At 38.5% G+C, this 20,525-nt stretch overlaps 1 protein-coding gene across 9 annotated transcripts in view; it reads left to right on the top strand.

Annotated features, from left to right (window-relative positions):
• The window catches only part of MTA3 (metastasis associated 1 family member 3), a 168,212-nt gene that overhangs the window by 80,370 nt on the left and 67,317 nt on the right, over positions 1-20,525 (top strand). For all 9 annotated transcript variants that reach the window (XR_007470869.1, XR_004480725.2, XM_049695989.1 and 6 more), the window contains exon 8: positions 1,120-1,219. Coding sequence is in view for 7 of the 9 variants with exons in the window: in XM_049695989.1 (XP_049551946.1) it covers positions 1,120-1,219 (100 nt within the window). In the remaining 2 variants the exon portion in view is untranslated. The remainder of the gene's footprint in view (positions 1-1,119; positions 1,220-20,525) is intronic.

The following is a 20,525-nucleotide window of genomic DNA, read 5'->3' as shown; positions in this document are numbered from 1 at the left end:
TTTATTTTATTTTATTTTTGGCTGTGTTGGGTCTTCGTTGCTGCACACGGACTTGCTCTAGTTGCGGCGAGTGGGGGCTACTGTTCGTTGCGGTGCGCGGGCTTCTCATCACGATGGCTCCTCTTGTTGCGGAGCACAGGCTCTAGGCACGCGGGCTTCAGTAGTTGTGGCACGTGGGCTCAGTAGCTGTGGCTCACGGGCTCTAGAGTGCAGCGTTGGTAGTTGTGGCTCATGGACTTAGTTGCTCCACGGCATGTGGGATCTTCCCAGACCAGGGCTCGAACCCATGTCCCCTGCATTGGCAGGTGGATTCTTAACCACTGCGCCACCAGCGGAGGCCACACTTTATTTCTTGAAGTGAGGGTTCTCTGTGTATGGGAAGGCCTTCTAAATCATTAAATGAAAATCAGTGTTGTGGTAATTGTTTTTTGGTTTTTTTTTTTGGAAATCTGTTATATATTGAGTCCTTGAAAGAAGAGGTTGCTGCAGTTGATGATATCTCATTTCAAGGAAAAAATGTTATTGGGATTTCACCGTTTGGGCTAAAAAAGTGGTCAGAACTTGCTTTGCAATAATAGTGAAATTCTGCATCAAATTTATTTCTCATTTTTTAAGCACATTTGGAAACCAGCTTCTTTATTCCATGGCATTTCATTATAGATCTTTCCCTTCTTTATGCCACACAAGCCTCTTTTTCTTAATTGTTTTAAAAAATATATTTATTTATTTATTTTGGCTGCAGTGGTGTTAGTTGTGGCATGCGGACTTCTTAGTTGCGGCATGCGAACTCTTAGTTGCGGCATGTATGCAGGATCTAGTTCCCCGACCAGGGATCGAACCCAGGCCCCCTGCATTGGGAGCATGGAGTCTTACCCACTGGACTGCCAGGGAAGTCCCTCTTTTTCTTAATTTAATTGTAATGACACATATGTGTAGTGAATTGGCTTGTCAATTCTTAAATCGTAAAGAAAATACTTTTTGTCTGATATTTGATTCTTAAACATCAAAGAACTTGCTTGACTTTTACAACTGTTCATTTGCTACCCAAATGTGTTTTTTGTAAAGATAAAAAAACAACAGTGCCTTAATCTTTCCTCTTTGTTTGTGTGGTTTATCCAGTGCTGTCGGGACATTCGCCCGAGCCCTTGATTGCAGCAGTTCTGTACGGCAGCCTAGTTTGCATATGAGTGCAGCTGCAGCTTCTCGAGACATCACCCTGGTAAGATGCTTTTTGAAATTCGGGGGTTATTATTTCTTCTGCTACTTTTTTAATTTAAAAGCCAATATAGCAATGTTGTAGACGTGAGGACTTCCTGGCTCTAAGCTCTGCTGACCGTTAGGTTGATTCGGCTTGTCTGGTTGATTAACTGCAGTGTCTCACTCCTAAGTCACCCCTTGTGTTTGTGAGCTGGGACAAGTAAGAATGACTATCACAGAGTAGGTACAAAATGATAAAAAAATATTTTGGGGAAAACAATTCAATATTCTGATTCATCTGTTTTCACTTTGGTGCTTTTTTGCTATATTCCATCTACAACAAACTACATAAATAGTTGTAGCTCACACATAGTGCTCTACAATTTTTTTAAGTGAAAGTAGCCATCTCTTGAAACCATTGCTATAGTTATTCTGTTATCATGCCATTAGTCAGTATTAAATATTTAAAGTTTTTTTTTTTGTCTGTTCATTAGAAAGAGGTTCTGTTTTCTTAAATTATTTCATTGTATTATGGTTGCTATCTTTTAAGGCTATTTCCTTTCTTCCCTTGGTGATCAAATGAGGCTTCCCACGTTCAGCTTAATTATACCACTGATGCCTGCTGTGGCTGGGCATCGGGCTTGGCACTTGCTTCCTTCTCTGCACCCTCCGGCAAAGCAGACATGCATGTTTTTGCCTGTTGAAGTTCCTTAACTGTACTGATTGCCACTCCCTCTGAGATAGGCATGGTAGGATGCTCATTTTACAAATGAGGAAACTGATGTATGGCAAGGTTAAGTTGTTTGATATTCATTACACGTAATAAAAGTTAGCATTTTGTTTTTTGATGGAATGAAATACAATGATAGGTTTTATTACTTTCTCATTATATTCCAATTTGAAATGTTTTCCACAAAATATTTATCATGACAGTGTAAAAACTTGTAGTAGAATGCACAACAAATTTGTTTCTTATAATTCTTTCTTGTATTTTTGTACAGTTATAGATGATGATGAAAGCATTAATAGTCTATAGCCTTTAAGGAACCCTTTTCTCTGTCCTTTCTCAAAGACTAGAATGTTGTTTATAGAAACAAGTTTTGTTCTCTCCGTTGGTACATTAAAATTTTATGAAAGTTTAGGGGTTTCAAAATAGGTTTGTATTTTGGTTGTTTAGCACTTTTAGAGTGTTTTTTTTGAAGATGCAAGAGTACACGTGTCACTTTGTAACAACCTTAAATCCTGTCAACAGACACTTATGTGAACCAGAACTACGTGGAATCTAATCACTACCTGTTTAAAAAATTTTTTTCCAATTCTAAAATTAGTGTATTCTTATACACTAAGAATTTAAAAAGTAAAGTACAGCAGCAGCCAAAAAAAAAAAGTTTTGTCCTCATCACCCAGAGTAGAATATTCTTACCATTTTATGTTTCCTTTCAGCCACTTTTTGTGCATTGCAAATAATATACTAGCAAATTACAGAATAGTACAGAAGATGATATAATAAAATAGTATGCAATGCCACCTAAAGCAGATGTTAACATTTTAGTTCTTTGGATTAAACAGATTTTCAACCACTATATATATATATATATATATATATATATATTTTTTTTTTTTTTTTTTTTTTTTTTTTTTGCGGTACGCGGGCCTCTCACTGTTGTGGCCTCTCCCGTTGTGGAGCACAGGCTCCGGACGCGCAGGCTCAGTGGCCATGGTTCACGGGCCCAGCTGCTCCGTGGCATGTGGGATCTTCCCGGACCGGGGCACGAACCCGCGTCCCCCGCATCGGCAGGCGGATTCTCAACCACTGCGCCACTAGGGAAGCCCCCAACCACTATATTAATGATGAAATCCCTAATATTCTCTCCCTAATCCTATTCCCCATCCTCCATCTGTACCCCTGGCCCTGATCATCCCTGTCTCCTGACAAGAGGCAGCTACTATATCAAATCTGCTGTGTATCTAGTCTGTGTTTTTCTAGTTTTACTATGTATTGTTATTTCCAAAAACAACATGAACATTGTTTTACATGTGTTTAAATCTACTTTGTAACATTTTGCTATTTGCTTATTAGTGAGATGTAGCCATGTTAATAAATATGTACCTCTTTCACTCATTTTTAACTCCTTGGTAGTATTTGTAGTATTCTTTCACAAAATACTACACCACATTATTCTCTTACCAATGAACATCTGGAGTGCTTTAAAAACATTTTCCTTTGCTATTACCCATAATGCTGGAGTGGAAATTCTAACACATGTCCTTTCTGATCATGTGTGCGAGCTTTCTAGGCTGTAACTAGAATTGGAATAATTATTCGTAGGGTGGTGCTCATTTTCAGTTTGACCACGTGTTGCCAAATTATTCTGTTATATACCATACTAGAAATTTATAATCCCACAAGCAGTTAATGACTTTTTCTTTCTGCATCTATTTTCTTACATTGTCTTCAACACTTGGACACTTGGTATGTTCAGACTAAAATTTTTCACTAACCTGATGCTGCCTCATTTTAATTTGTATTTCCCTGATTACTTAATGAGGCTAAGCATATTTTCATATTGGCTCTTCAGATTTTTTCGTCTTTGTAGTTTAGATTCATGTATCCTTTGTCCATTCTTCACTTACATTATTATTCTATTTTTGTCTAATAGTTTTAAAGTTTTATTCATATTTCAGACTGTAAATATATCTGGACTTTATTTTTAAGAATGGAGTGAGGTAGGGGTCTAATTTTGTTTTTCTCCATATGGAAAATTAATTATTCCAGCACCTTTTATTGAATTTGTTGTTTCCTCATGATTTTGTAATGCCCCTTCTATCTTATTTCATGGTCCTAGATATGCTTAGGATTCTTAATCTATTCTCTTCTGTTTCATTGATCTGTTTGTCCCTGTGAAAGCACCACAGTGTAATAAATTCCGATAGCTGGTAAGACAAGTTCCACGTCACTTTATTTTTAATATATAGTTGAAGTTATTTAAAATAGAGTTTTATATTTTGTCTCCCCTCTACCCCATGTTTTTCCTAACAGTATAACATAAACACTCTTTCATATAAGAATCTGCAAAGTTTTTTTCTAATGTTGCATGATCTTGCCTTGTATATACTGTTACTTATGTAGCCAGTGTCTTGTGACTTAACACTGTTCTTAAGAGATAATGCTTCCCAGATTATAAAGGGGGGTGCTATCTCTGTTGTAGTCCAGCAAATTCCCTCTGCACTGAGGAGGTAGAGTGCAAAGTCTGTTCCTGAGATGGGATAGAGCTCTTGTGACAATTGGGGCTGGGACTTGCCTGAAGATGGGTCTGACAGGTGAAGAGCAGGTGTGTTTGCTCTTGGTTCACAGCTGCAGCGACTCTCTGCTTCCCACTGCTGGTGACTGCTGAGACGGCGGATGAATTTCTTTTGGAAGAGGGCAGAGTCTTCAAGAAGCAGTGTTTGTTTTTGTTAGTGAAGGCCATTATAAAAGAAACTTTTTTTTTTTTTTTCCCCCCGGTATGCGGGTCTCTCACTGTTGTGACCTCTCCCGTTGCGGAGCACAGGCTCCAGACGCGCAGGCTCAGCGGCCATGACTCATGGGCCCAGCTGCTCCGCGGCATGTGGGATCTTCCCGGACTGGGGCACGAACCCGTGTCCACTGCATCGGCAGGCAGACTCTCAACCACTGCGCCACCAGGGAAGCCCTGAAAGAACCATTTTAAAGGGCATACAACCTTTATACCTTAATTGGTTTAAATATCATTTTGTGTGTGTTGTTTGTAATACTTGCCTATTATGCTCCTTCTAGTACTTTCACACCCTCCAGTGTTTCCGTCTCTTCTGTTTTAGTTCCTTTAACACTTACCAATTTGGAGTCCCTTTTTAATTACATTATCTTAAATTATTTACTATATTATAAATTTTTTAAGCCAAAATATACTCAGGTTTAGGAAATTTTGTTTTGTCTTGTTTGTACACCTGGTTTCAGAGATAGGATTTGGATCTTAACTCCTGCTGAGGAGTTTTCTCCACTAGATTACCTCTTCTGTTTTATTCTTGTTAAAATGGCTTGGGTTTAAGTATCATTGTTGTCTGTCTTGGATCAGGCAGCACTGAAGATTTGTTTTTTTAATTTATTTTTGTTTTTTAAATATTTATTTGTTTATTTATTTATTTACTTTGGTTGTGCCGGGTCTTAGTTGAGGCATGCGGGATCTTTAGTTGTGGCATGCAGGCTTCTTAGTTGCAGCATGTCACATGAGAACTCTTAGTTGCGGCATGCATGTGGGATCTAGTTCCCCAACCAGGATTGAACCCGGTCCCCCTGCATTGGGAGCACAGAGTCTTACCCACCAGACCACCAGGGAAGTCCCTTATTCTTTTTTTTTTTATTTAATTTTTTTTTTTATACAGCAGGTTCTTTTTAGTCATCCATTTTATACACATCAGTGTATACATGTCAATCCCAATCGCCCAATTCATCACACCACCATCCCCAGCTCCCCCATGGCTTTCCCCCCTTGGTGTCCACACGTTTGTTCTCTACATTTGTGTCTCTATTTCTGCCTGGCAAACCACTTCATCTGCACCATTTTTCTAGATTCCACATATATGTGTTAATATACGGTATTTGTTTTCCTTTTTATGATGTACCTCACTCTGTATGACAGTCTCTAGATCCATCCACGTCTCTACAAATGACCCAGTTTCGTTCCTTTTTATGGCTGAGTAATGTTCCATTGTATATATGTACCACATCTTCTTTATCCATTTGTCTGTCAGTGGGCATTTAGGTTGCTTCCATGACCCGGCTATTCTAAATAGTGCTGGAATGAACATTGGGGTGCAGGTGTCTTTTTGAATTATGGTTTTCTCTGGGTATATGCCCAGTAATGGGATTGGTGGATCATATGGTAATTCTATTTTTAGTTTTTGAAGGAACCTCCATACTGTTCTCCATAGCGGCTGTATCAATTTACATTCCCACCAATAGTGCAAGAGAGTTCCCTTTTCTCCACACCCTCTCCAGCATTTGTTGTTTGTAGATTTTCTGATGATGCCCATTCTAACTGGTGTGAGGTGATACCTCATTGTAGTTTTGATTTGCATTTCTCTAATAATTAGTGATGTTGAGCAGCTTTTCATGTGCTTCTTGGCCATCTGTATCTCTTCTTTGGAGAAATGTCTATTTAGGTCTGCTGCTCATTTTAGGATTGGGTTGTTTGTTTTTTTTAATATTGAGCCACATTAGCTGTATATATATTTTGGAGATTAATCCTTTTTCTGTTGATTTGTTGGCAAATATTTTCTCCCATTCTGAGGGTTGTCTTTTCATCTTGTTTATGGTTTCCTTTGCTGTGCAGAAGCTTTGAAGTTTCATTAGGTCCCATTTGTTTATTTTTGTTTTTATTTCCATTACTCTAGGAGGTGGATCAAATAAGATCTTGCTGTGATCTATGTCCAAGACTGTTCTTTCCTATGTTTTGCTCTAAGAGTTTTATAGTGTCTGGTCTTACATTTAGGTCTCTAATCCATTTAGAGTTTATTTTTGTTTATGGTGTTAGGGAGTGTTCTAATTTCATTCGTTTATATGTAACTCTCAGTTTTCCATGCACCACTTATTGAAGAGACTGTCTTTTCTCCATTGTATATCCTTGCCTCCTTTGTTATAGATTAGTTGACCATAGGTGCGTGCGTTTATCTCTGGGCTTTCTATCTTGTTCCATTGATCTATGTTTCTGTTTTTGTGCCACTACCATGTTGTCTTAATTACTGTAGCTTTGTAGTATAGTCTGAAGTCAGGGAGTCTGATTCCTCCAGCTCTGTTTTTTTCCCTCAAAATTGCTTTGGCTATTTGGGGTCTTTTGTATCTCCATACAAATTTTAAGATTTTTTGTTCTAGTTCTGTAAAAAATGCCATTGGAAATTTGATAGGGATTGCATTGAATCTGTAGATTGCTTTGGGTAGTATAGTCATTTTCACAATATTGATTCTTCCAATCCAAGAATGTGGTATATCTCTCCATCTATTGGTATCATCTTTACTTTCTTTCATCAGTGTCTTATAGTTTTCTGCATTACAGGTCTTTTGTCTCCCTAGGTAGGTTTATTCCTAGGTATTTTATTTTTCTTGTTGCAGTGGTAAATGGGAGTGTTTCCTTAATTTCTCTTTCAGATTTTTCATCATTAGTGTATAGGAATGCAAGAGATTTCTGTGCATTAATTTTGTATCCTGCTACTTTACCAAATTCATTGATTAGCTCTAGTAGTTTTTTGGTGGCATCTTTAGGATTCTCGATGTATAGTATCATGTCATCTGCAAACATTGACAGTTTTACTTCTTCTTTTCCAATTTGTATTCCTTTTATTTCTTTGTCTTCTCTGATTGCTGTGGCTAGGACTCCCAAAACTATGTTGAATGATAGTGGTGAGAGTGGACATCCTTGTCTTGTTCCTGATCTTAGAGGAAATGGTTTCAGTTTCACCATTGAGAATGATGCTTGCTGTGGGTTTGTTGTATATGGCCTTTATTATGTTGAGGTGAGTTCCCTCTATGCCCACTTTCTGGAGAGTTTTTATCATAAATGGGTGTTAAATTTTGTCATAAGCTTTTTCTGCATCTATTGAGATGATCATATGGTTTTTATTCTCCAGTTTGTTATTATGGTTTATCGAATTGATTGATTTGTGTATATTGAAGAATCCTTGTGTCCCTGGGATAAATCCCACTTGATCATGGTGTATGATCCTTTTAATGTGTTGTTGGATTCTGTTTGCTAATATTTTGTTGAGGATTTTTGCATCTATATTCATCAGTGATATTGGTCTGTAATTTTCTTTTTTTGTAGTATCTTTGTGTGGTTTTGGTATCAGGATGATGGTGGCCTCATAGAATGAGTTTGGGAGTGTTCCTTCCTCTGCAATTTTTTGGAAGTGTTTGAGAAGGATGGGTGTTAGCTCTTCTCTAAATGTTTGATAGAATTCACCTGTGAAGCCATCTGGTCCTGGACTTTGTGTGTTGGAAGATTTTTTTGTTTGTTTGTTTGTTTGTTTTTTGCCGTATGCGGGCCTCTCACTGTTGTGGCCTCTCCCATTGCGGAGCACAGTCTCCGGACGTGCAGGCTCAGCAGCCACAGCTCACAGGCCCAGCTGCTCTGCAGCATGTGGGATCTTCCCGGACTAGGGCCCGAACCCGTGTCCCCTGCATCGGCAGGCAGACTCTCAACCACTGCGCCACCAGGGAAGCCCTGTTGGAAAATTTTTAATCACAGTTTCAATTTCATTACTTGTGATTGGTCTGATCTTATTTTGTATTTCTTCCTGGTTAAGTCTTGGAAGGTTATACCTTTCTAGGAATTTGTCCATTTCTTCCAGGTTGTCCATTTTATTGGCATAGAGTTGCTTGTAGTAGTCTCTTAGGATGCTTTGTATTTCTGTGGTGTCTGTTGTAACTTCTCCTTTTTCATTCCTAATTTTATTGATTTGAGTCCTCTCCCTCTTTTTCTTGATGAGTCTGGCTAATGGTTTATCAATTTTGTTTATCTTCTCAAAGAACCAGCTTTTAGTTTTATTGATCTTTGCTATTGTTTTCTTTGTTTCTATTTCATTTATTTCTGCTCTGATCTTTATGATTTCTTTCCTTCTGCGAACTTCGGGTTTTGTTTGTTCTTCTTTCTCTCGTTCCTTTAGGTGTAAGGTTAGATTGTTTATTTGAGATTTTTCTTGTTTCTTGAGGTAGGCTTGTATAGCTATAAACTTCCCTCTTAGAACTGCTTTGGCTGCATCCCATAGGTTTTGGATCATCATGTTTTCATTGTCATTTGTCTCCAGGTAGTTTTTGATTTCCTTAGTGATCTCTTGGTTATTTAGTAACGTATTGTTTAGCCCTCACGTGTTTGTGTTTTTTACGTTTTTTTCCCTGTAATTGATTTCTAATCTCATAGTGTTGTGGTCAGAAAAGATGCTTGATATGATTTCAGTTTTCGTAAATTTACTGTGACTTGATTTGTGACCCAAGATGTGATCTATCCTGGAGGATGTTCCGTGTGCACTTGAGAAGAAAGTGTAATCTACTGTTTTTGGATGGAATGTCCTATAAATATCAATTAAATCTATCTGGTCTATTGTGTCATTTAAAGCTTCTGTGTCCTTACTTATTTTTATTTTGGATGATCTGTCCATTGGTGTGAGTGAGGTGTTAAAGTCCCCAACTATTATTGTGTTACTGTCAATTTCCTCTTTTATAGCTGTTAGCAGTTGCCTTATTTATTGAGGTGCTCCTATGTTGGGTGCATGTATAGTTATAAATGTTATATCTTCTTCTTCGATTGATCCCTTGATCATTATGTAGTGTCCTTCCTTGTCTCTTGTAACATTCTTTATTTTAAAGTCTATTTTATCTGATATGAGTATTGCTACTCCGCTTTCTTTTGATTTCCATTTGCATGGAATATCTTTTTCTATGCCCTCACTTTCAGTCTGTATGTGTCCCTAGGTCTGAAGTGGGTCTCTTGTAGGCAGCATATAGATGGGTCTTGTTTTTGTATCCATTTAGCAAGCCTGTGTCTTTTGGTCGGAGCGTTTAATCCATTCATGTTTAAGGTAATTCTTGATATGTATGTTCCTATGACCATATTCTTAATTGTTTTGGGTTTGTTTTTGTAGGTCCTTTTCTTCTCTGTGTTTCCCACTTAGAGAAGTTCCTTTTGCATTTGTTGTAGAGCTGGTTTGGTGGTGCTGAATTCTCTTAGCTTTTGCTTGTCTGTAAAGCTTTTGATTTCTCCATTGAATCTGAATGAGATCCTTGCCGGGTAGAGTAATCCTGGTTGTAGGTTCTTCCCTTTCATCACTTTAAGTATATCATGCCACTCCCTTCTGGCTTGTAGAGTTTCTGCTGAGAAATCAGCTGTTAACCTTATGGGAGTTCCCTTGTATGTTCTTTGTCGTTTTTCTCTTGCTGCTTTCAATAATTTTTCTTTGTCTTTAATTTTTGCAAGTTTGATTACTATGTGTCTCGGCGTGTTTCTCCTTGGGTTTATCCTGTATGGGACTCTCTGCACTTCCTGGACTTGGGTGGCTATTTCCTTTCCCATGTTAGGAAGTTTTCAACTATAATCTCTTTAAATATTTTCTCTGGTCCTCTCTCTCTCGTCTCCTTCTGGGACCCCTGTAATGCGAATGTTGTTGCGTTTAATGTTGTCCCAGAGGTCTCTTAGGCTGTCTTCATTTCTTTTCATTCTTTTTTCTTTAACCCGTTCCATAGCAATGAATTCCACCATTCTGACTTCCAGATCACTTACCCGTCTTCTGCCTCAGTTATTGTGCTATTGATTCTTTCTAGTGTAGTTTTCATTTCAGTTATTGTATTCATCTCTGTTTGTTTGTTCTTTAATTCTTCTAGGTCTTTGTTAAACATTTCTTGCATCTTCTCGATCTTTGCCTCCATTCTTTTTCCGAGGTCCTGGATCATCTTGACTATCATTATTCTGAATTCTTTTTCTGGAAGGTTGCGTATCTCCACTTCATTTAGTTGTTCTCCTGAGGTTTTATCTTGTTCCTTCATCTGGTACATAGCCCTCTGCCTTTTCATCTTGTCTATATCTTTCTGTGAATGTGGTTTTTGTTCCAAAGGCTGCAGGATTGTAGTTCTTGCTTCTGCTGTCTGTCCTCTGGTGGATGAGGCTATCTAAGAAGCTTGTGCAAGTTTCCTGATGGGAGGGACTGGTGGTGGGTAGAGCTGACTGTTGCTCTGGTGGGCAGAGCTCAGTAATACTTTAATCCACTTGTCTGCTGATGGGTGGGACTGCGTTCCCTCCCTGTTGCTTGTTTGGCCTGAGGCGACCCAACACTGGAGCCTACCTGGGCTCTTTTATGGGGCTAATGGTGGACTCTGGGAGGGCTCACACTAAGGAGTACTTCCCAGAACTTCTGCTGCCAGTGTCCTTGTCCCCACGGTGAGCCACAGCCACCCCCTGGCTCTGCAGGTGACCCTCCAACACTAGCAGGTAAGTCTGGTTCAGTCTCCTATGGGGCCACTGCTCCTTCACCTGGCTCCCGATGCACAAACTACTTTGTGTGTGCCCTCCAAGAGTGGAGTCTCTGTTTCCCCCAGTCCCATCGAAGTCCTGCAGTTGAATCCCATTAGGCTTCAAAGTCTGATTCTCTAGGAATTCCTCCTCCCGTTGCTGGACCCCTCGGTTGGGAAGCCTGACGTGGGGCTCAGAACCTTCACTCCAGTGGGTGGACTTATGTGGTATAAGTGTTCTCCATTCTGTGAGTCACCCACCCAGCAGTTATGGGATTTGATTTTACTGTGTTGCGCCCTTCCTACCATCTCACTGTGGCTTCTCCTTTGTCTTTGGATGTGGGGTATCTTTTTTGGTGAGTTCCAGTGTCTTCCTGTCCATGATTATCCAGCAACTAGTTGTGATTCTGGTGTTCTCGCAAGAGGGAGTGAGAGCTCGTCCTTCTACTCTGCTGTCTTGGTTCCTAATCCCGTTATTCTTTTTTAAAAATTCATTTTATTTTATTTTATTTTGGCCACGCCGCATGGCATGCAGGATCTTAGTTTCCTGACGAGGGATTGAACCCACACCCCCTGCAGTGGAAGTGTGGATTTTTAACCACTGGCCTGCCGGGGAAGTCCACAAGATTTCTTCTTTTGTCTGCAAAATTTATGTGTCTTTTTAAAAATATTATTTATTTGTTTGCACCAGCTCTTAGTTGTGGCAGATGGGCTCCTCAGTTGTGGTATGTGAACTCTTAGTTGCAGCATGCATGTGGGATCTAGTTCCCTTACCAGGGATTGAATCCAGGCCCCCTGCATTGGGAGTGTGGAATCTTATCCACTGTGCCACCAGGGGAGTCACCATTTATGGGTCTTGGTTTCCTGCTCTAACTATTCTAGGTTCAACTTCACTTGGACTCTTTCTGTATGTTATTGTGTTGAGATTATATTATTTTCAGTTGCATAAAATTGACATCTTTTAGAAGTCAAAAGCAGGAAGAAGTCATTGTCTCTTGTTATTTCAGATGCCATGACCTACACCTTCAATCCTGTTTGCCTGGTGATATCATGCCTTCTACTTTGATGTTAAAATATAAGATATTGAGGCATTTCTGTAAAAATGAATGGGAGTGGTTAAAAATTAGTAATATGTTGATGAGTTTTGCAGATTGTTTTCCAAGAAGAACATATGAAAGGCTGCTAAGTTGTTTTGTGCCATTAAATGAAAATGGATTCATTGTTTAGTTGAATTTGAAGAATTGGGGTCTTATTTTTCTCTCAGTGTTCACATGCCTGCACAGGTCAGGTTAGTACCTTTCTCTATCAGGTGACCAGACCATGGATCTGGAGACCATGGAGAGGGCAGGGCTGTGGAACTGCTGGGTCCTGGGTAGCTTGTACAGGTGATTTTCCCTGTGTCTTGTCCTGTGAGGACTGCAGTCGGCTTTGAGCATTCCTATCTGACATATCTGTTTATCCAAGACAATATATGCTACTTATCAAATCACCAGTAATATTTTGGGAGCAGGTAATTAAGCTGCCTGCAGGATTGTTGGATATAACTTCCTCATTTTCAGGTAGCTAGGCTGTGAATTTCAAACACGGCTAGTCTAAGACATATAATGAGATTTATAATTGTTAAAACATTAAAGCCACAGAGGCTTCATAGATTTCACCTTTGTTTCAGTAAGTATACTTAGTGCAATTTGCAAAGAAAAAGAAATTAGTGTTCAGTAATCCTTACATTCACTCCCCTGTCCCCCTGCATTATGGATACAAAATTACTTAGAACAGAGTAAACCCTGAAGTAGTTACTTAAGTAGTAGTTCTTGGACTTTCTAGCCTGTTACTTCCTGTTCATGGCTGGAAGGGCCAAGTGCCATGTGCACTGTTAGGGAGCTATTGTTGGAACAAAGCCTCTCTCTCAGAGAATAGGTAATTGCAGAGATACTGGATTTCTCTTTTGTCTGGACTCTGAGGACTAAAGGACTCAGAGGGTACGATTCTAGATAAAAGCTTTTTGAGTTTTTGGGGGCCTTAGAAATCTTCTGGGATGGACTATATTAGAGATAATGGTTAAGTAACTTATATAAGACTAGAAACTTAGGTTTCCTCATGCTAAATTCTGGTTCTAAGAAAGGTCAGGCTATGTTGATTTAGTAGGGAGGAAATTGCATGCTGGAGCATCTCTAATTCTATATTATATCTGGTCTTTTAAAAATGCAATTCTGATTTTGCTGTCCCCTATCTTATATCCTCTTAGTGGCTTTCAGTTGCACTTAGGGCAAAAACCTAAGATCCTTAAGAAACCAGATCCCTAAAACAGTCCCCAGGCCTTGGCAGTCACCGTTCTACTTTACATCTCGCTGAATCTGACGGCTCCGGTGCCCACAGAAGTGGGGCCACAGAGTATTTGCCCCTTTGTGGCTTGCTTATTTCACTCAGCACAACATCTCAAAGGCCGTCCATGTTGTAGCGTATGTCGGCATTTCCTTTCTTTTTAAGGCTGAAGAATAATCCCTTGTATGTGTATATTACATTTTGTTTATCCATTCGTCTGTCAGTAGAAACTTGGGTTGCTTCTACCTTTTGGCTATTGTGAATAATGCTGCTATGGACCTTGGTGTACCAATGGATTTACTTTTATGATTCTCTTTTTCCCCTTAGAGCTATAGCTTTTGATCCATATAGCCTTATGCAAGTTACTTAACCTCCCTGTGTCTGAGCTTCCTCATCTGCAGTGGAAATAAAATCTATTTGCCCTGAGGTTATGGACTGACAAGAAGAGGGTATGCAGACATACCCCTATAAGTTGCTGATATATGTATCCAAGCATGTAGAACTTGGTGGGACTGCATTGGCTCTCCAGAGCATGCCTTGGGCCTGGGCCCCTGCGTTCTCTGGAGCAGCGTAGAGCTCCCTGTGCCATTGGCTGTCCAGGTTGGGTGGCAGACAACTGATTTATTGCTATGTCACAAGTCTTTTTGAGCTTCCATCAATATTCTAGAAGAAATTACGTTCAGCAGTTTATGCACCTTCATTGAAGGCAATGTTTACAAACACTGGGCTCTTCTGGCTCTTGAGGCCCTGTCGTCACTAGGAGAGAAAGTAGGTGGTGCCTCAGTGTCCTCCTCCAGCCTCTGGGAAAGGCTGTCTCTGACTTACCTTTTGATATCAACTTGAGGATTAAACAAGATAATACTTGTAGATCATTTGGAACGGTATCTGGCACAATGTAAGAGCTCAATAAATATTAGTTGTTATTGTTGAGCTGATGACAATGATGCATTCCCCTCTCCCCCATCTTTGTTGAGTCTCAGTTACTTTCTTCTGATTTTATAGCATTATCGATTGTCTGAAAGTGGTTTTTTCATGCCATATTTATTATCATTGTAGTAGGTTATCAAGTTTGAATATGGTCATTAGGCTATAATTAACCATACATATTAATATAATTGTTACAAGGAAATCACTATACAGTTTAAAATCTTCTGCTTAAAACAAGCTATACTTTTTACAATAAAAATTTTCCCATCAAGAAGAACTTAGAAAAGATAATTAACTTATTTTTCTGATAAGAGAAAGTTGATTTAACCAACAATAGTTTTATTCTTCAGATACTCTTTGTAAAAATGCCAGCTGTTGACCATGCACTTCACAATCTCTTTGTGATTCCTATTCAAATCACACACTTCATTTAGGGCTTTGAGGAATTTAGAACAGTTTGGAAATCATAGTCATTACCTCGTTTATATAAATTGTACTCAGCAGAATATATGAATCTTTTGATTAACATTTTAGGCATCAACTTACATAAAAAAATGTAGTCTTCAAAATGAATGTAAAATTGATTAAATGAGAATTCACATAATTTTTAAAACTCAGTTTGCTGGGCTTCCCTGGTCGCGCAGTGGTTGAGAGTCCGCCTGCCGATGCAGGGAGCACGGGTTTGTGCCCCGATCCGGGAAGATCCCACATTGCCGCGGAGCAGCTGGGCCTGTGAGCCATGGCCGCTGAGCCTGCGCGTTCGGAGCCTGTGCTCCGCAACGGGAGAGGCCACAGCAGTGAGAGACCCGCGTACTGCAAAACAAACAAACAAACAAACAAAAACCACAGTTTGCTAAAACTTATGAGTACTATCCATGTTTCCAAGACTGTAAAATTAGAATTTGAACTAATGGACTACCACTGCAGTAAAAAATATGAAGCGTGAAATTTTCCTTCCTTCTAAATACATCATTAAGGCAATAATATTCTACATTAGGCACATTTCCTTTTTGTCTGATGATGTATTGCAGATAAGAATTTTAAAATGATATTAAATGGGCTTAGAGACACTGCAGACTGTCTTAGGGGCAATTGCTTGCTTGTGTTAAGGTCTGTTTATCCATCTCTTTCTTTTAAATTTAAGCTTAAATTTGTTTTTGTTTTATTTTTTGTTTTGGGTGTATGTTGCCTTTTACTTTACTTTTCTCCCATGCATTTGACAACTAATATAAGAAACATTAGAAAGTCACCATAGAATTGAACTATGGAGAAATACAATGAAAATTGTTTTAACTTCTTTGTCTAGGGTGAAGAGATTTGGATTTTACAAGTGTGAGTTAATGAAGGCTTATTGTTATAATTTCTTAAAAGTTGTTATTTTTGTATTTTGAGATAATACAAAAATAGTACTAAGACTTCCTGTATTCCCTTCACCCAGATTCCCCAAATGTTTACATCTACCACGTTTCCTTTATCATTCTTTCTCTGTATACATATTATTATTATTTCTGAACAGTTTGAGAGTAAGTTACAGAATGGATGTCCCTTTATTGCCAAGTATTATTTGAGGAGGTATTTCTTAAAAGAACAAGGATATTTTCTCACTGAACCACAATACAATTTGCAGGTTCAGGAAATGAACATTGTTATAGTACTATAACAATAGTACTATAACGATTTAATATCACTAACAATTTATAGTACTATAAATCTGGCTTTAGTCAGATCCGTAGTTGTCTCAGTAACATCCTTTAAAATAAGAGAAAAAAATTCTTTTTTCTCATCCAGGATCTACTTGAGAATCACTTACTGCATTTACTTGTCATATCTCTTTAATTTCCTTCAATCCTGAACGGTTCTTCATTCTTTCTCTCTTTTGTGACCATTCTTTCTCTCTTTTGTGGCATTTTGAAGAGCACAGGCCATTTATTTTGTACCATGTCCCTCCGTTTGGGTTGTGGTTATAATTTGATTAATAATTAGAGTAAGTTTTTATTCTATTAAAGTCCCATTTGGTCAGTTACATCAGGAGATTTTCCATTTTTCCTTAGGTTTTCCAATTTTTCATAGGTGTTTTTTTTTTTTTTTGGCCACATGGTGCAGCTTGTGGGATCTTAGTTCCCTGACCAGGGATTGAACCTGGGCTCCAGCAGTGAAAGTGCAGAGTCCTGACCACTGGACCACCAGGGAATTCCCCAATAGTATTTCTTAATTAGGAAATTTTTTGATGCCTATAGTTATAAATAGCTTTTTATTCCTGTTATTGTTTATGTGTCATTTCCCATTTTTTTCCTTGATAGTTTTGCCAGAAATTTCTCTTTTACTGTCTAAAAGAATGAAATTTTAGTTTAGTTGATCTTCTTTATTGTATGTCTGTTTTCTGTTTATTTTTGCTCTTTATTATTTTCTTCCTTCTACTTTTCTTTGGCTTTACCCTGATATTAACTATACCAGCTTTACAAGACCAATTTTTAGCCCATTAATTTCATTTATCTACTTTTCTGTTATTAGTAATTAAGATTATAAATGTCCCTCTGTATCTCATATTTTTATATGTAGTATTTTCTTTATCACTTGGTTCTAAGTATTTCCTAATTTACTTTATAATTTTGCATTTGATTGAGAGTTAATTTCCAAGGAAATGTGGTTCTGTCTAAATAAATAAATCTGTCTTAATTGCTTTGGGGGTTGTGATCAGAGAGCATGTATGATACCAATTATTTTAACATATCGTGATTTCCTTTAGGGCCTGGAATATAATCCTCCTGAGGACTGTGCTGCCTAGGTCTTGCCCACTTTCACCTCAGCCTAGTCACAGCTAACTTTCTGTTTGGTCTGTTCTCTCTTGTAGCAGTTTGGAAAATACCTCAAAGTTAAAGCTCGGGTCAGTGTGGAAGCTCATCTCTCATTACTTCCTCTTCCTGAACTATCTTAGCCTCTCCTTCTTGCCTGCATTGCTTGTTCTCCAGTGTCTCCACATAGCTGTATTTCATATTTGCCTGGTTTGTGTCCGGAATCAGAGCTGGGGGGGAAGAACCCACAGTTATGCTCGGGGTAGGTTTGGAAGTGACATTAGGGCCATGGGGCTACTATGGCCTGCTGCCCCTGGAGCTTTCTCATGATAATAATCAAAAGGTATGAGTACACATAAGAACATAGCTCTTGGGTGTCTTATAGATTGATTTTAGTGAATGACAACCAAGTCAACGAATCTGATTATGAGTGAGGGATTTTGCTTTGAGTACTGTGCATTGAAGCAAAAATTGACTGGATGGCATACTTCTCATATATAAAAATTTTTGCCTTGACCGTGGTTTGAGATTTACTCATGAGAGTTTCTATTTCTACTTGGAAAAAACCATATGCTCATTAATTTTAAAATAGATTTGATGGTCTGAATGCTATAATTTGTGCTGGAGTTATACATGTAAAATTTTTGTAGAACTCTTAACTGAGCAAATCAATAGTGTTGAATATATATGGGTATCAGTTAGCCATTGCCAAAAATAATGTCACATGTTACAGATTGGGTTCCTGGGAAACACATTCTGAGATGAGATTTGCATGCTGGAAGTTTATTAGGGAGTACTCTTGGGATCAACACCTGTGGAAGAGAAGGGAAGGAGGCAGGATTGAACAGAGGGAGAAGGTGGGCTCTGATACAGTGTGAATGAAAGCCTCACCCTTTACACTCCTGCATCATTGGATGCTGGCTGCCCCAGGAAGAGGGCATGACCTTGGGTGATGAACCTTTCTTAATTTGAGATCATTCCAAAGAGGAGCAGCGCTGCAGGCTGTTTGCTCACAGCACTTCTAAGCATTGGGTGAATAAGCTCTTAATTCTCAAAAGGGAAAATGCAGTATCTATTACAATGCCCAGAATTTCATTGGCTTATAAACAACAAACATTAATTTCTCATGCACCCCTGTACAGATTGTCTAGGATTCTGCTGAACTGTACTGTGCTGATTCGGGTGAGAAGCTGCAGGTTAGGTCCACATCTGGTGCATGTATCTCTCATCCTCTGTTAACAAAAGTCAGTAGCACAAGTCCAAATGCACAGGCTCATGTCAAGGCTCTGTTATGTCACACATCTTAAGAGCCAGTTAGCCACACAAGTCACATGGCCAGGCCCAACCTCAGCAGAGTGGAAGAATATGCTCCCTTGGAGGTCCAGGAGAGGGAGTGAATTTTTGCCAAACAATAGTCCAGTTTACCAAAGTGTGATTCTGCTTAATGAACAAAAGATAAGAATTCCACTGCCAAGATTTCATTGTCACTCTTTCTCCTAAAATACTTCTGTTTGTCATCTCCATCTGTTTTGAATGAGATGAAATGTGACAACACCTTCACCACTATTTGGCAGAGAGAACAGCTTGTGCTGAGTTCTTATGATTTTCAAAATTTAGATTTGAATGGATTTCTGTGTATCTGTATCTCTATTGAAAAGATGATATCTTTGCAAAGTATTTATCTGGAGGGAGGATTTTCAGTTTCAAGTTCTTTATCTTATTTTAAATTGAGGTATACATATAATAAAGTGTATTAAGTATACTTAGGTGCACAGCTTATAAATTTTTACATATGTCTACATCCATATAACCACCACCCAGATGTAGATGACGATCAGGGTTCCCTCATGCTTCTTCCCAGTCAATGATCCCCTCTTCTGAGGTAATCATTATTCTGACTTCTCTCATCATAAATTAATTGTTATTTTTCTCAAAATTCATAAAAATGGAATCAGCCAGTATGTTCTCTTATATGTCTAGCTCTTTGAGTTTTTATCTTAACTGATAAACTGTAAGTTGTTGGTTACATTGTCAAACTCCTACGTCTTTCTTAGCTTATTTCTGTGAGTCTTCACTGGATGTTGTCTCTTTTGTTTTAGAAACTATATTTTGTGTTTTACTTATTAGCTTTTTGTGGTTGGATTAGACTGTACAAAAGTTCGTTCAGAAGAAGCTTCTATGTATGTCAGAAAGACAGAGTTAATATGGACTGCTAGCAAATAATGTGATCCTCTGGTTTCCTTTGTAAACCTGGCCATTGATTTTTAACAGGATTATTCCTTAGGCATTCCACAGTACCTGTGTCTCATGGGATGTTTATTTCCTACACATACTGATCATTACTGCACTCTCCCCTGGGCTGCGGTCTAAATGTGAGGGCTATGGAGGTTTCATAGCTGTGGTCAGCCTTAGTCCGACTCACTCTTTCCATTTGATCTGTGACATAATGCAGGAGCTAGTTTTCAAAAGCAAATGCTTACTTCAGTGTTCAGTAACACAAACACACTCTGTAAAGAACAGAACCTTTAAAAACAACCTGATCACTTGGGATTTTGATTACAGTCACTTATAGAGGCTAGGATATTACTTTGGTACTTATTAGATAATAAGTACCAAAGCCTTATTAGATAACAGCCCATCGTCATTTTAAAAAGTGCCTATAAGGAAGGCATTTGCATTCATCTACCATGAACAAAAGACTGAAAATCCATTCACGCTTTGAGTGGTTGGTATAATAACAGCTGAGAAAAGCTCATTTAATTCTGTGACTTTTGGTTTCAGAGCACCTGTTCAATATAAAAATTACTTGTATCTCCTGAGGAATCTCAGCAGCAGTTAATTTGTATAATTATTGATTTTGAATACTTTTGTTTTTTTAGTTATCCAGTGTAAATTTAGGAGTTTTAAAAATAGTTGTTTATGGAAATACATTATTATTTGAAGGGACCCCTCAATGCTGTTGATCTGTTCATTTTTATAGATCAGTTATCTAGAAACAATAGTTTTTTAGTTTCAGGGATGGTGTTAAGAGTGTGTAACTGTAACATACAGTTAAAACTGCTGAATCTGTCAAGTGAGAGGTTAGCTACAGAAGTGGAATTTAGTTGATTCTGAAGTTTGCAGAGCATAAAGGAAGAATCAAGATCAATTCTAACATTTTTGTAACCCCTGCTGCAGAAGGGTGAGAAGAAATTCACTTGAAAGTTGAAGTTATTATTCCATGACTGTGACACATATAGCAAAAGACTGCACATGGTCAGTATGGTCTTAGCTGT

Source organism: Orcinus orca, chromosome 13, assembly GCF_937001465.1.
Source record: "Orcinus orca chromosome 13, mOrcOrc1.1, whole genome shotgun sequence".
Lineage (NCBI taxonomy): Eukaryota > Metazoa > Chordata > Mammalia > Artiodactyla > Delphinidae > Orcinus > Orcinus orca.
This window is presented reverse-complemented; position numbering and strand designations above follow the sequence as displayed.